We start from the raw sequence: 16,021 nt of genomic DNA, 5'->3' as shown, positions 1-16,021 counted from the left end.
CAGCATCCTGTTCTGTTTTCTCCGCCTACCTAAGGGTTGGCCTATGAAATGGGCCTAGGCAGTTTCTTTATTAATAAGAAATCATTCCCACATCATCAGTCATTCCTTCTTAGAAAATGAATGGAGATTATAATTTCATGAGATTTTTTTAAGAATGTGTGTGAGTGTGTGTGTGGGTGGGGGAGATAATGTACGCCGTAAAGATTTGTTACTCATGTTGGTTTCCGAAAACACTGATTGGCCAGTACCAGGCAGGAAGTACAGGCTGGGCAACCAGACTAAAAGAATTCTGGGAAGTGGAAAGGCAGAGAAACAGTCACCAGACAAGCACAGAGGAAGCAAGATGCGAATTCCTCACTGTTAAAAGGTAACAAGTCACATGGCTAAACATAGATAAGAATTATGGGTTAATTTAAGTTGTAATAGATAGTTAACAACAAGCCTGAGCTAATGGGCCAAACAGTTTATAATTACAATAAGGCTCTGTTTGTTTCTTTGGAACTGAATGGTTGCTTGCCCAGGCAGGATAGAAACTTCTCTCTACATCTACCAATTAATTGGCATTCAGGAGGAATCATTTCCCAGAATGAATACTTAGTAAAGCACCTGAAGTACTGGAAGGAAGAATCACCTTGGAGTGGTTTACAGTCTTATTTCCTCTCATCACAACTCAGTTCTGCTACAGTCCCTATCTTGAAGACCACGTTTTATTGCATAAACTTACTAAATCATAAGAAATTCACCCATACATAACCCACTTATTCTACAAAGAAACTTGCTTGGCGAGCGCTTTGGGAAGAGTGTACCACATACAACGCTGTCCTTTCTTTCTGTTCCCTTGGAATACCTTATACATGAACTGCCCTATTTCCTCCCCTCTCAATGTCACTGTTAGTTGAAGGGCCCCACTTTACACAGTGTCTCTGTGTATCTGTGTGTGCCAACCTATTTTCTCTCTATCTACCTATCTCTATATAGCACATCTATCTCATCAATATTATTTCATTTAGTCCTTTCCTCTATCAATTATGGCTTTGCATGCTCATTTTTTTTCCTCTGAAGATAAAGGCAAGTTCATGGGTGTGCAACCTATGCAGTTGTACTGTGCCTTTACACACGCTCCTAAACTTGTTTAGTGTTCTTAAGTCATTGTTCTGAAATTCTTAATAATTTTTGCCTTTGCATCATGTAAACAAAGTCTAATGGGACAGTTTATTGTGTTAATGAGCAAAAGATCTATTTGCAGTAAGTGCTTTCATGGTTCTCTGTTAACATGCTTTGGATTCTTGCAGCTTTCTGACCCCGTCATAGTTTGGTAAGATACACAAGGAATACAAGATAAAGATGGAAAGTTTGTGCCTGAGTCTGTACACTTACAGCCTCCATAGTCACATGTTCTATTTGTAAACTTGTAATAAAAAAAGAAAATCACCAAGGATCTTAAAAGATAATTACCTAGAAACAGAGGCAAAGACAATGAAACACATACTTTCTTTTTCCTTCAATTATTAAACTACAGTAAGCTGATGGTGGAATGTTAATAAAACGTGTGTCTATTAAGAAGTGCAATTAAGAACTTCATAATGGCGGTGGTGACATTATGCCTTTAAGTCCAGCACTTAGAAGGTAGAAGCAAGCAGATCTCTGTGAGTTCAATGCCAGCCTGGTCTATAGTGTGAATTCCAAGACAATCAGTGCTGTTTCACAGAGAAAATATGTCTTGAAAAACAAGCAAACAAACAAACGATGTGCAATTTAGATGGGCTAGCAATGTAGTACAGCATCCAAGGGTTCTTGCTGCAAAGGACTTTTGTTGTTCCTCTCAGGACCGATATTGTACAAGGAGAGCACCAACTCCCAAAAGTCATCCTTTGACATCCATACACATGGATAGGCAAACACAAATGAACACACACACACACACATACACACACACAATTTTAAAGCATAATATATGTTAACTTGATGAACTGTTCCCAATATTTTGACAAAACTGAAATATATATTCATCTATGAGCCATAAAACACCAATTATACAATTGTATTGATTTCACATATTGTTTTGCTCATACTTGAAATTGTCATTGTATAATATAAAGAGTAAACTCATTAATAATTAACTTTCTTCATTAGAATGATGTCAAAATTACATAGATAATAAAATAGCATGATGTTGAGGGTTTGAGGTTAAGAAAAAGCATTATGCTTTAGTATCTTTAATCACAAACATTTATTTTGAATTGGGGGAATGCATTTTCATCTGTATTTTCTTCAAGAAAAGCATAAATTGCTTCAACGCTCCCATATGCTACACAGATTTTGATTATCTGGCATGGGAACTAAGAAAGCCTTGTTTTTTCTGAGCTGGATTTGAAATCTAAACATACTTCACTGCCAGAAAAATCTATTTTTGTGACCAAATAATGAAGTTACAAACTATCTTTTGTTTCATATTCTTTTGGTAGGTCAAAACAACTTGATTTTAGCTTACATTTTCATGTTCAAATGTAATATTTGAGATGCTGAATTTGTTACCTAATTGGAAAAAAATTATGTTTATGTAACAAGTTTTAAGATCTTTGTAAAATGTTATCCCTTGGTTTGGACTTGGAATGCAGATAGAAACAGAAATTTAAAGAGCACAGGAGACCACAAAACAGGAAAAATTAAAAAATATATAATTTTGTAAAAAACTTCACAGATTTTTCTGCCTATGTTCTTGCTTTTACAATAAGAATACTTAATGTTACCTTGTCATTTTTAGTTAACAATATCCTGAGAACAGTCAAAAATTACATATTTTCTACAAGATTATCTCTGAAAATAAGGATGAAATCACTGATGCTATTCATCTCCAAATCAATAAAACGACTAGAAATTTTAACACAATGAAGAAAAGTACAAAAAGAGGAAAAAATAATTCTTTCTACTTTCTGTCAATTGTGACCACGATCAGTCATTATTTTTCTGTATATTAAACCTACTTTCTGCCTCACATTTGGATGCCAAAAGGGGGTGGGGTGGGAGGAACAACTACCACAGTTTGTATGTGAAAAGGAAAGCCTATCATGTCTCTCATGGGCTTATTTTTAAAACTACCCCGAGTTTTGTCATCATTTAAGGGTGTTGCTTCTAGAGAATAGTAGTATACTTTAGTTTTATTAAGGTTGTTTTAATGTTATTGAGTTAAGTTTATTTCCTCAGTTAAAATATCACATTGAATATTTTGGAGATCAGCCCTCTGTCCCCTGTGAGGTTGGTGAAGATCTTTTCCCATTCTGTTGGCTGCTGTTCTGTCTTTTGACTCTGTCCTTTGCTTTACAAAAGCTGCTCAGTTCCAGGAGGTCCCATTTATTAATTGTTTCTCTCAGTATCTGTGCTATAGGAATTATAATTAGGAAGTGATCTCCTGTGCCAATGCATTCAACTGTACTTCCCACTTCTATGAGGTTCAGTGTGGTTGGCTTTATGTTGAGGTCTTTGATCCACTGGGACTTGAGTTTTGTGCATGGTGAAAGATATGGATCTATTTTCATTCTTCTACATGTTGGTATCCAGAAATATACAAAGAATATATAAAAAAACCTCAAGAAATCAAAAAACTAATAATCCAATAAAAAAAATGGGGTTTAGACCTAAACAGAAAACTCTCAACAGAGGAATTTAAAATGGCTGAAAGACACTTAAGGAAATGCTCAACGTTCTTAGTCATCACAGAAATGCAAATCAAAACAACTCTGAGATTCCATATTACACCTGTAAGAATGGCCAAGATCAAAACCCTGATGACAACTTATGCTGGAGAGATTGTGGGGGAAAGGGGATACTCCTCCATTACTGGTGGAAGTGCAAACTGGTACAACCCCTTTCAATATCAGTATAGCTATTTCTCAACCCCAAGACCCAGCAATACTACTTTGAGTATATACCCAAAGGATGCCCAATCGTCCCACAAGGACACGTGCTCAACTATGTTCATAGGAGCATTGTTTGCCAAAGCCAGAACCTGGAAACAACCTTAAAAGCCCCTCGAATGAAGAATGAATAAGGAAATTGTGGTACATTTACACAATGGAGTATACACAACAGAAAAAAAAAAACGATGACATCTTGAAATTTACAGGCAAATGGATAGATCTAGAAAACATCATATTGAGTGAGGTAACTCAGACCCAGAAAGACAAATATCATATGAACTCACTCATAACTAGCTTTTAGACATAAAGCAAAGAAATTGTAGCAAGCCTACAATTCACAATCCCAGAGAATTTAGACAACAATGAGGACCCTAAGAGAGATATATATGGATCTAAACTACATGGGAAGTAGAAAAAGGCAAGATCTCCTGAGTTAACTGGGGACCATGGGAGAGAGTAGAAGAAGAGGAAGGAGGGAGAAAGGGGAGCAGAGAAAACTTTATAGCTCAATAAAAACAATAAAAAAAATAAAATAACCAAAAAAATGACATTGAAAACTGTTTTGGGTGTATTTTGCAGATACAGCCTTAAAGTAGAGACTGTATATATATGATTATATTCAATGTTTATGTTTGAAAATTGATTTATATGACCAGTGTTTCTAATGGGAAACCACTTTTCAAAGATTACACTTTCAGAAAGCTCCATTATAAATACTATACCACTGTTAGGCAGTAGCAATAAAACTGTGATGTATCTGAACATGGATTGGGAACAACTCTCAGTTTTCAAAAACCATCATTCCTTTGCAATCTCATAATGATCCTTTGATATAAACCACTGCATTCCCATTCCTCTCAACAAGTTTTTAAGCCCTTACATTGACTCCTTACTCCATGAAAACAAGTATTAGGTATTTATGTGTAAGTTTTAAAAGGTCTAACTGGGAGGGAGAGTTTAAGAGGCCAAATGGCACCGGTCTTTCCAGACTTGGAACAAACGCATTGACAAGGGATGAGAGACGCCGGGCTTTCCTACCAGGAGTCCTACTCCAGGGAAATGGGTCTACTGAACTATCAGGAACAAATGGATGAGAGAGGCTCAGGCACTAATCCGTGAAGGAGTAAATACCGTGGGTTAAAGTTTGCCCTAACAACAGAAAGTACCATACTGGAGGCCCGGGAAGAGGAAAACACCCAGACATTGGAGCCCCAGCCGCGACAGTCACTCTTCCGGAAGCTCCGCCCCCTCCAGGCCAGGTTCCCACCACGCCTCCTCGCCAATAGCCCAGAGCTGGCAGAAAACTACATTTCCCAGAATGCAACTAAACCCTCATTGCAGGGAGCCTATAAGTGTCCGGGTGACGACATAAACCGGCGCGGTGTTTAGACTCTACTGATGTCGTGGCGCTCAGAGGCAAAAAGTTGGTGCTTTGAGGGGCGCTCGAAGTGAAGCCGAGGTCCGGTGGCCCTGACCCTTTCCTACCCACTCCTTCTCGCCCGCCTTTCCCTCTCCAGGCAGGATGAGGCGTGCAGGCCTGGGTAAGAACAGGACAGAGATTCGAAGTTTGGAGACCCTAGGACCATCCGAGCCAGGAGTGGGGGGCGTGGGGGGAACCCTACCGGCCTACTGTCGGTGACTCTGAGGTTTGGGTTCTTTGAAGGAGGTTCCAAGTGGAAGGGCATCATTTGTCCCTGGTCCGAGCTGCTTCCTTAAGTGTAATTTACAGGAAAGTTTATATGGTAGGTTGTAGCTGAGTGGTGGAGTATTGGTTGTTTTGATTTTTCTTTTTTGATGTGCTAGTTTGGGAAGTAGCCGTGTTTTCCAAGCCTTGCCCGGGTTCCTTTTCTTCACTCATTCTGGATCTTACTTGTCTTAGAAGTGACATTTGGAGAGTAGATGTTAAACTCAAAGTCTGCTAATAATGATCTGTTAGTACAAAGGTAAATTTACACGTCATTTATTGTTAAAGTGGCAGTTGTGAGAGAGGTCTCGGTCAAAGGCGATTTACTTGGAACGTTTCTGAGTTAGACCTTGTCCCACTGTTAAGGGCAATAGATGGTGATAAGTTTTGATGACTTAACATTTGTTTTTGTCTTTATGGATCAGGAGAAATAATAACAAAATAATTAGAATAGCATTTTCTGGTTCTGAAGTTCTATTTTAACATGTTTTTTTGTTTAATTTTTTTAAAGGAAGGGCAGAGTGCTTAAAAAAATGAATGAAACATGGAAAAGGATGTTACCATTCCACCATAAGTTGTAAAAAACGTATTTTAAAAAAGTTTCAGATGTCTAAAGCCAGTGAATAAACACTTTAAATTAGACATGGGAGATAAATAAAGCCTTTTTTTTTTTTTTTTTGCAGCACAGAACCCACTGCTGTGTATGAATTTTAATTGTATGAGAAGGAATACAGTACTCAGGACAGTGAAGAGAGATAGGTTTTTTTTGTTTTTGTTTTTTTTTTTTAAATGAGGAGTTTATTGAAAGAAGGGTAAAGGGGAAGGACGAGGGAAAGAGAAATACAAAGAGGAAGAGGTTAGTGGTATTTTTAATAGGGTTACTTATAGGACTAGAAACTGGGTAATTTAAAACCATAGAAAAATATTGGCGGTGAGACGTGCTAGTAATACAGACTTACACAGTTATCAACAAATAGTTGCTTCTGAAGGAACTTATAAATTTAGTTTTTTTGAATGCTTTCAATCATTGGAAGAAGTAGTGCTTGCCAAATAATGTAAAGAACTAATATCAAGTGACATTATTCTTCCTAAATTCTTCCATTACTAATGACAACAAACACTTATGGCAACCTAAGTCTTATTGCATGGTCGTTTGTGAATTAGTGTGGACTTCCCAAAGCTTCACATGTAGCTGAGGAGCAGAAGACAAATTGCTTCTGAAACTGAAGACAAATTATGATCCAAGGTGGTAATTTTCACCCCAACACCAGTTAAGTTCAATAGATGGTGAATGCCGTAGGGATTTAATACTAAATGGTTCGTTGTGTACTTCCCCAGGCCAGAGCGGGAGAAGTAGGTTCTAAATAGGAAGAGGACAGAGATTCAGGCATTGAGTTATGAAGGATGTATGCAAGAGATTATGTGATCAAGTCACTTTGAAGCTAGAATCCTGAAGCATTCTGAAGATCTTTGTTTATGGAAGGAATTTACATTTCATCAGCAGGCCACTGGCCTATTGGGATGTTTGTGCTAACCGTTTTTATTACATGCAGGGCATGGATTTGACAATAGGTTCTTAGCTCTGGTTATATGTTGGAATTATTCAGAAAGATAGTAAAATTAGATTTTCAATTAAAGAAGAGTCTCTAGACAAGAGTCCCTTCCTAATTGTTTCTAAAGTGTCTGTGCAGTTGAGAAGAGCATTGATGTCAACTTATGAAGACCTATTAAAGAACCAACACATGTTTACTTGAAATTTTAGCAAATATGAAATACTAGCAAATGTGACAGGCATTTATGTGTAAAAATCTGTCACACTTCACATGAGCTGTAAGTGAATTGACCTGGTTACTGATGGAACATGCTTCATGGAAGGAGCATTTTTCAGAAATAACAGGTTGCAGATGACCTCAGGATTGTTTTTCTACAGCTCTTAATGCTAGTAAGTGATTCGCACAGAAAAAAAATGGGTTAGGTTTGGAATAGGAGCTCTGGAATTTTAGTTTTGTTTGTTTTTGTTTTTTTTGCATTGGAATGGAGGATAGTTTTTTATTTATTTATTTATTTTTTGTTTTTTGTTTTGGAGGATAGTTTGAAGACAGTCAGATATGGAACTGCATCAACAATTTCTGAACAAAAAGTGAGAATTTTACTTTAAAGGAAAAAGTGGGAGAACTCTACAATTAAACTTAAGATTGGCCAGAGAGTCAAAACAAAAGAAATAAAATAGCCATTAAATTTGAATGAATTCCTTGGTGAAGTTATCCAGTAATTAACTTTAGCTCTTCCAGAGTAACTTACTAGACAGTATGTCCTACTGAGATCCTTAGTCACATAGACAAGTTACAGATCTCACTCTTGTTAGAGGTTACACGGGGTATTTTAAGTGGTATTTTAGTTGGTGAGTGGGAAGAAATGATTGTGCACAGTTCAGCAGCTTTTAATCTGTTTGAAAACATGTACTGAGAACCTCATGGATAGCATGCCAGTATTTGATAGGAGATGTGAGTATGTAACTGTGCCATCTGTTTGGAATAGTCAACATTTTGTTGTTGTGGTATAAGGAAAATTGTAGGTTTCTGATGCATAGAAAGTGCTCATAGGTATGGGAGGAAGTAGATGCATAAGATACTCTGCTCTTGATAAAGTTGCTTAGCAGTAAATTAAAATTGTATTCTTTAGTCAGTAATTTACAAGTATTCACTTAAAGTACTGAGGTAGTGGTGGTGTGTGTGTGTATGTGCACACGTGTTCATGTATGTGCCTGTGTGTACATGTGTGTAAATGGAAGTATAGAATGATTAATTTGTGATCTTATAGTTCAATCTAGATATCAAAGTTGATGTTATACAATCCAAGGTGTAAGGACTCAAGAGTTTTGCTACTTAATGAAATTAAATTTGTTCTGTGCTTAGAAAGAGTTTCTCACTCACACATTAACCATCATTCAGACTTCCTGCTGTCTACCCTCTTGGCTGTTACAGTTTTTGTTCTTACTACCATTGCTACTCGGTTTGCTGCTTGAGCCTATGGTATTCTGTAGCTTTAAGGCTATTCCTTTATTCTGCTTTCTTGGTTCACTAGAGAAGCTGCTTCTAACCGTGGATAATCTAGTCTCTTTAATACATTCTCCACTCTTTTGTCAAACCATACCTGTAGGAGGAGGGCCCGCTTCTTCGTCCCTGCTGCTCAGTTAGTTAGCCCCGAAATAACCACACAGAAACCGTATTAATTAAAAGACTGCTTGGCCCATTAGCTCTAGCTTCTTATTGGCTAGCTTTTATATTGATTTAACCCATTTCTAGTAATCTGTATATTAACACGTGGCAGTGGCTTACCGACAAAGATTCAGCATGTCTGTCTATGGTGGCTCCACGATGTCTCTCTGACTCTGCTTTCTTCCTTCCAGAATTCAGTTCCGTCTTCTCCACCTACCTAAGTTCTGCCCTGTCAACAGGCCAAGGCAGTTTCTTTATTCATTAATGAAAGCAGCACATAGACAGAAGGACCTCTTACACCACATTCCAAAGTTTGGGGGCTTTGTTCTTCTGCAGTCCCAATATCAAAACATATAATTTTAGGTCCATCCAACAGTGTGACTTCTCAACAGCTGACTGAGACCAAGGAACCCTTCCTTTTGTGGAGAGATCTAATATATGGAAAGACAGAAGCTAATCCAGCTATATTGCCACAGCCATTGTCAATTTATTCTCCTAGAAATACTGGATGATTTTGGTTACTGGTCTTCATGATTTTCTTTATTGTTTTATTACAAACAATCACTCTTCTTTGCTGTGTAGCCCACTTTCTTCCTTTGCAATGAAAATTCTGACATCAGTTTATAAAAACCTTGGTGAAATAACATCCCAGTCCCAACACATTGATATATGTATTTGCTGCCCAATGCTCACTATACCTGTTGTTTTCCTAGTGACTATCAAGTACTGCAGTAGACAGAATAATGGATATTGTGATTTTTAAACCATCTCCTATATGCAACTTCTTACAAATAGCAGAAAAGTAGAGTTGATACATGGATGTTTCTCCAATACTTGTTGAAAAAAATGAGTGAATTCTTTATAAATCTTAGCTTATAGCCTCGACAAGCTACTGGACCTTTTTCCTCTGTGTTCACTAATGGCCTCTACTTCCCTTTGTTTCTTCACTTTTCACCACTTGCTTCTTAGAAGAGAAGTTGCTCGTCAAAGAACCAGCATCTTTCTGCCACGGGAACCCCTTCCTCCACACCTTTTCTCTTACCATCTAGCTTCTCTTTTGGGTGGATGTTTCTATGTTTGTGTCCTTTATTAAAACATGTATTTCTAGTATGCAAGAAGTTTCTCTCAAATATTCTTGTATATCAGTGCCTGTTTTAGTGTCTTTAAGTAATTAATAAATGTGAATTGAAAAAATGCATACTTTCCTTAAAAGAGGGTATAAAAAGAATTGTTTTAATTTTAATGTTCTGATTTTTTTAAATTGATTTTCAGTGTAACCATTATAACTATATGGGGTCTGCAACGCCCTCCAGGGGTCTTTCAGTTTGTTTTAGCTGCTAGACTTCGGAAAGCAGCTGAAGTTTTTGTTTGCAGTCCTACCAGTTGCCTCTGACCCTTGTAGGTGACGGAGCAGCTCCTGGCAGCTATGGGAACTATGGCTATGCCAGTAGTGGATATAATGCCTGTGAAGAAGAGAACGACAGACTCACCGAAAGTCTGAGGAGCAAAGTGGATGCTATCAAATCTGTAAGTACAGCACCAGTGCTTTCCCACTTCACCTTTAGATTTGTGCTTACTGTCGTCTTAATAAGGAACTAACTTAGAAACTTGTGCGGTGAGGTCACAGTGCCGCACAAGTGCAGGCTGCCCATAAGTAAGTTAGAAGATGCCACAAGTTAAAAGATAGGGTACTTTGGTTTAATTTTTCTCAAACCTCAATTGTGTATTTGTGTTTGTGTACCTAGCAAAATCTAAAATGTACTGTACATTTATGCAGTAGTTTAAACAGAGCCAGTCACGTGTTCTCTATAATTTTAAGTTTAGATAGTGCTAACTTGTAATTTCTTTCCAATTTGTTATTATAATAAAGAAAACATGTTTAAAACAGTCTAGATTTATAATAAAAGAAATACCATATATTGTTAAGAAAATATTAAATGTGTATGTATGTGTTTGACTTGTTTATATCAATACTTGTACATTGTAAATTGTAAGGAATATACAGATGAAAACATTTAATTTTTATGACTGAAGGAGAAAACAGAGTTTGCTAGAATAACATAACCAGAGAGTATTGGCAGGTAGGTTGACTACTCTGAGAAAGGGAAGTGAGAGGTACCACTGTTAGAAGGAAGAGAAATTTTAAATTTTCTTGTCCAATAATTCCATTGGACAGAGCATCAGGAGAGCCATTGAAATAGCTCCTCTAGCCTTTTCTGATAGAGGTTTGAATACATTACACAAGCCTTTCTCTCCTCCGTCTTTGAGCCTTGTTTGAGTCCTGGCTTTCTTGTTGTTCTCTAACACAGTCCTGATTTTTAGGCTTAGACCCCTGGAGGAATCTCTTGACCTGTCTCAGCTTTCCCTGGTCTATGTTATGTTGTCACAGTCATTGGCAGAATTTTGTTAAAGCTTATCCTGCCCGCTCTGACGTCTTTGGATTCCACTGTTCCTTAAAAGGTTAAGTTCACGTTCTGTAGACTGATTGTGCTATATGTTCCTCAGAGCAGAACTTCTCTTCAGCACATCAAGAATGCATACGGATTTGATGCCAGAAAAATAAGAATTCTCTTTTGTTCTCTGCATACTGATGTTGCCCCTATTCCATATTTTCAAAATTAAACTTTGCCTTTAGCAGTTTCATTGTCTTCCTCCTTACTTTGAAGTTGTCTTCTTCATGAAAGGCCCCATCGCTGCATCTGCCTCTTTCCATGCTGTATCTCAGTACCACATCCAGAATTAACTCATTCGCTGTAAACCTAGGGTCATTTGTGACATGCAGTATATTTCCTTCGTAGCAATACTGAGTGAATTTTTGTTAAAGGAATTATAGAAGGTGATGTTAAAAGCATGAGTCTTGATTCTCCAGTGCAATAAACATATGATACATGTGAAGCATTCAGTAGATCCTCACATTGTTACATGGAATTGGTATTTAGTTTCAGTCATTGAAAAAATTAAACTGTATTCAGCTTGGACTCAAATTAGAGTTTTGATATATGGTATTGTTTCCAAAATCATATTAAAACGATTTAATCTATGGACCTAATCATGTATAATGTTCAGAGGTTAAGAAACATAAGTTTGGGAAGGACATAGAATTGAATGTCTTAAATAAACAAGCAGAACCCTCTAGTGTTGATTATTGAGCTCCCATATTAGAAGACTGGAGATTTAATTCCTTTTGCCTGAATGGCGTGTTAAGTAGTTGGGTGAGTTGGGCTGCCTGCTTTGTTATCTCTGATTTGATGAATTTGGAGGAAAACTTCATATCTGATCGCCATAATTTTAGTATAATTCCATATCAGTATTATCTGTGATTGGTTTTCACTCAGATTAAATTGAGAAGAACATTTAATAGTTGTTTACAAAGACTCTCAGTAATTAATTGTGTTTAAGTTCATTAGAAGGGAAATCTCTGATGAATTTGTTGTGTAAGCTATGAGGTATAGTTTTGCATAGCACCTGTTGTTTTACACACTCATATTCTTTTTATATAATTTTAGGTTATAGATAATACTAACCTTAAGGGTTTTTCCAACTTATTATTATTTTAAACCCAAAGTCTTTAAAATAACGAATTACACTTATATTCAACTAAATGCCATATTTTGTTAAGAGAATATTAAATCTATATGTCTGTATTTGAATTGGTCATGTGAGTGTTTGTATTTGCTAAAATATAAAAACGGAATCTGTGGGTGAATACTTTTATATGACTAAAAAAAAAGCAAACCAAAAACAGAAGAAAGAATACAAGAATAGGGGAGCCAGGAGGAGAATGTTAACATAGAGATTGAATATTAGGAAGAGAAGAGAGATATGTTCATTGTTGGAAGGGGAACATTTTAAATTTATATTCCAGTATTTTTACTGGACAAAGTGTGAGAAGAGAGTGTATATTTTTAGAATACAGTTTCATCTGAGAAATTAAATATGCTAAGTAGGGCGTTGTTGCTTTTACTTTATCACTTTTGAATACCTTCATGTAAATAGTAATGTATATGCTTTCTTCCTAGCTTTCCATTGAAATAGGCCATGAAGTTAGAAACCAAAACAAACTATTATCTGAAATGGTAAGTTATAATGATTTTAACTAAGAAATTTTATCTAATGTTTTCAAATTTAGTGTGTTGACCAGGTATAAGGAATTACATTTTTAAAAACATTTTTTGTTAACAACTCTATACAGATATAATTTATGCACTAATACTTTTTAAAAATAAAATTTTAATACGTTCTTCAAGAATTTCCCCTGATGTATTTTGATATATTCAACTCTCATGGCTCCCCTCTTACTCTTCCCCACCCTATCCTTTATTTTTATCCAGTTAAACAGACCCTGGCATTGTAAGTCCTGTTGGACTTCACTCAGTTTTTAGCTAATCAGTTTAGAATTTCTATCAAGTGTATTTTTGCATTGTTCTTGTCTAAGATGTAAATAAGAAGTGAACATTGAAGCCAGTGCACTTTAACTCTGGTATAAAGCACCGTTGAGAACAGAATGATGATGGTTATTAGAGTGGTCTTAGAAATTGTAATGGGTAGGCACTTGTAGCTTATTAACCTAGCCGTAAAAAAGCATTTTATGTCCAACCAACTAAGTGCCTTTCACTTAACAGACACTTCCTCTGCCAACTTTATTTCCTAAGGTTTACTGCTGAGCAAATTCCTCAGATTTGAGTAGACAGGGGTCTCTTTATTTCTTTCTAGTCTAAACAAACTCAAGAGCATGTACCTTTTCTTCTCAGAGCAGCCGTCCAGTCCGTCACTGATGCTAACTTTGGATACCCAGCTTCTCTAGACCTTCCTTTGTTTCTTCACATGCATTTAAAACAGCTATCTAAAAGCAAATATGGCATCAAATGCAGTGTTCTTTGAAAACAGATATTCCTGTGGGTTTTTTTTTTTTTATGTAAGCTCATTCAAAAATCTCATTTAGGGGAGCCCAACATTTAGATTTTGTGAGAAGCATCCCAAGTGGCTCTGATGAAGAAGCAAGGGTTTCAAGTGCATGAGCTATGTGGAGACTAAGCTATGTGGAGCGTCGTTGTGCTGGTGCCTGCTCATCTCAGCATATTGTGATCTTAGAGCAAGTGTGTTGTCTCTCACCTCTGCTAGTCTACGTGTCTTAAAGGCTTTTCTGGCTTTATTTTAATAGGGCATTTTTCATGTATGTATTTAAATCCTCTCCACTTATTGCTCTGTCAACTTCTATATTTCTTAACTTGTAGTAAATTTCTCTGTATTTCAAAGTCGTCTGTCTAAACAAAAGACTCTACCACTTTTGGCACTAACCATATTAAATTTTAGCTGAAGTATCTAAACACTCACACATTTGACCTTGGGAAAAAAATATCTAAACAGAAAGTGGACAAAGACATGCTGACTAGCACAGAGATGACTTGCCTTTATTGTTAATGGCTTTTTATTCATATAATTGAAATAAGAAAGTCCTAAATCATTTGAGTTTTGAGTTTTTTTAATGATTCTCAGGAACTGAAAGAAATCCTTATTGGATAATGAAAGAACCACTGAGAAAACTGCTTTATTTTACATAGAATAATCAGGCTGATTTCCTAAGCTAATAGATAGATACTTGAGTTGATTACATACAAATTATCTTTAAAAATACATACTAATAATCTTATGTAAATTGCTTGGAATGAGCATGTGTAGAACATTAGAATTTATCATGTTTTTCTTATTCTTTCATAGGATTCACAGTTTGATTCTACAACTGGATTTCTAGGTAAAACCATGGGAAGACTGAAGATTTTGTCCAGAGGAAGCCAAACAAAATTACTATGCTATATGATGTTGTTTTCATTGTTTGTCTTTTTTGTCATTTATTGGATTATGAAACTGAGGTGATACAAGTTAGTGTGGACTTGGAATCTGCCGCAGTTAATATCTTGGGGTACCACTTTGATAGCCAGCATCCCAACGTTTCTAATGGCTTTCTTCATTGAAGACTACTGGAGCTTTCTTCTTTCAGAAACCATACTTTACCACCCAGTGCTTTTTGACTGCTCTTCCATCTTGACTCATTTTGACTCCTATTTTCAGGGGTATGGAGTTAGCCTGAAATCTGTGTGGCTGTACTGATGTTTTTCCATTCAGATTAAATACCAATATTATATAGACTCTGTGCTACACTAAGTGTAACTTTCTGAAGCAAGTGGAAGAGCAATAGAATGCTGTAGAAGCTGACATCCACTTTTGTGGTGGCTGTTGGCTGGTGGTAGAATGTTCCCTTTCTTTGCTTGCTGTCATCACTGGGATGATGGGCTTGCCTTGCTTGTTACCATATATGTACCAACTTCCTTTTCCTGATAATTGTCTTAATACGTTTGTATAAGAACTTCTTTGCATAAAACTATTGACATATTTCTGTGGGAGCGTACTACACATGTGCATCAGTATAGGTATGGTTCTATATTAATGATAAATTCTGTTGGTGTGCTTTAGAACTCTTTTCTGATGTCTAGCTGCATGGGTGGGCCATTTGGTGATTATTTGTGTCAGAATAATGTGAAGTTCAGTGTTGCTAAGCTCTGTGGAGGAATGAAGTATTGAAGAAAATCAATTGCCTTTGTTTTAGCACATGTTCTATCATTTCCTGGGGACTGAAAATCTGCTGGTACTGAAACCAGAGCACAGAGGATTGTTGTTCTGCACCATTTTATTTGCTTACAGAGATCAAAATGCAAGGTGGATTTAAGTAAAAAAAATAAAAAAAAAAACATATTAAAATACTGCGAAACATTCTGTATTGTTCCTACTTTAGAGATTTGCATATTTCTAGGTTCAAAAATAAACTTTTATGAAAATGTATTTGTGGCTTCTTCAAGTGATTTATATTCTTGACACAGAATCTTAGAAATATTCCCAAAGCTCAAGATTCTAAACAAAATGAGTCAAAATGAACAATTAAACAGAACAAATGAGACAAATTTTGACTGCTACTTCAAAATCTTTATTCTTTCTATTTTTACTTAGGAGTCTATCCATTTGGCCTGCATGCGTTTTCAATTCTTTTCTCTCATTGATAATTCCCTACTAAGTTCAAGAGCTCTTCTGTGGTGTATCCTTTGGACCTATATTTTACTGGTTGCAAACACTAAATCTGAGTGCAGTTAAGTGATGTGAGGAGACAGGGCTGAGGTGTAGGAAGAAATGCTAACATGAGGTGGATGATC

General features: G+C 36.4%; 1 protein-coding gene across 1 annotated transcript; it reads left to right on the top strand.

The window, feature by feature from the left end:
* The first annotated feature begins 5,268 nt into the window (after window positions 1–5,268).
* On the top strand, window positions 5,269–15,673 carry Bet1 (Bet1 golgi vesicular membrane trafficking protein). The gene is made up of 4 exons (XM_005363681.3): window positions 5,269–5,458; window positions 10,222–10,346; window positions 12,839–12,895; window positions 14,538–15,673. Exons 1-4 carry the CDS (start codon window positions 5,440–5,442, stop codon window positions 14,691–14,693), a joined length of 357 nt encoding a protein of 118 aa, XP_005363738.1. The 5' UTR covers window positions 5,269–5,439; the 3' UTR covers window positions 14,694–15,673.
* Window positions 15,674–16,021: the final 348 nt, after the last annotated feature.

This window comes from Microtus ochrogaster, linkage group LG10 (assembly GCF_000317375.1).
Source record: "Microtus ochrogaster isolate Prairie Vole_2 linkage group LG10, MicOch1.0, whole genome shotgun sequence".
NCBI lineage: Eukaryota > Metazoa > Chordata > Mammalia > Rodentia > Cricetidae > Microtus > Microtus ochrogaster.
This window is presented reverse-complemented; position numbering and strand designations above follow the sequence as displayed.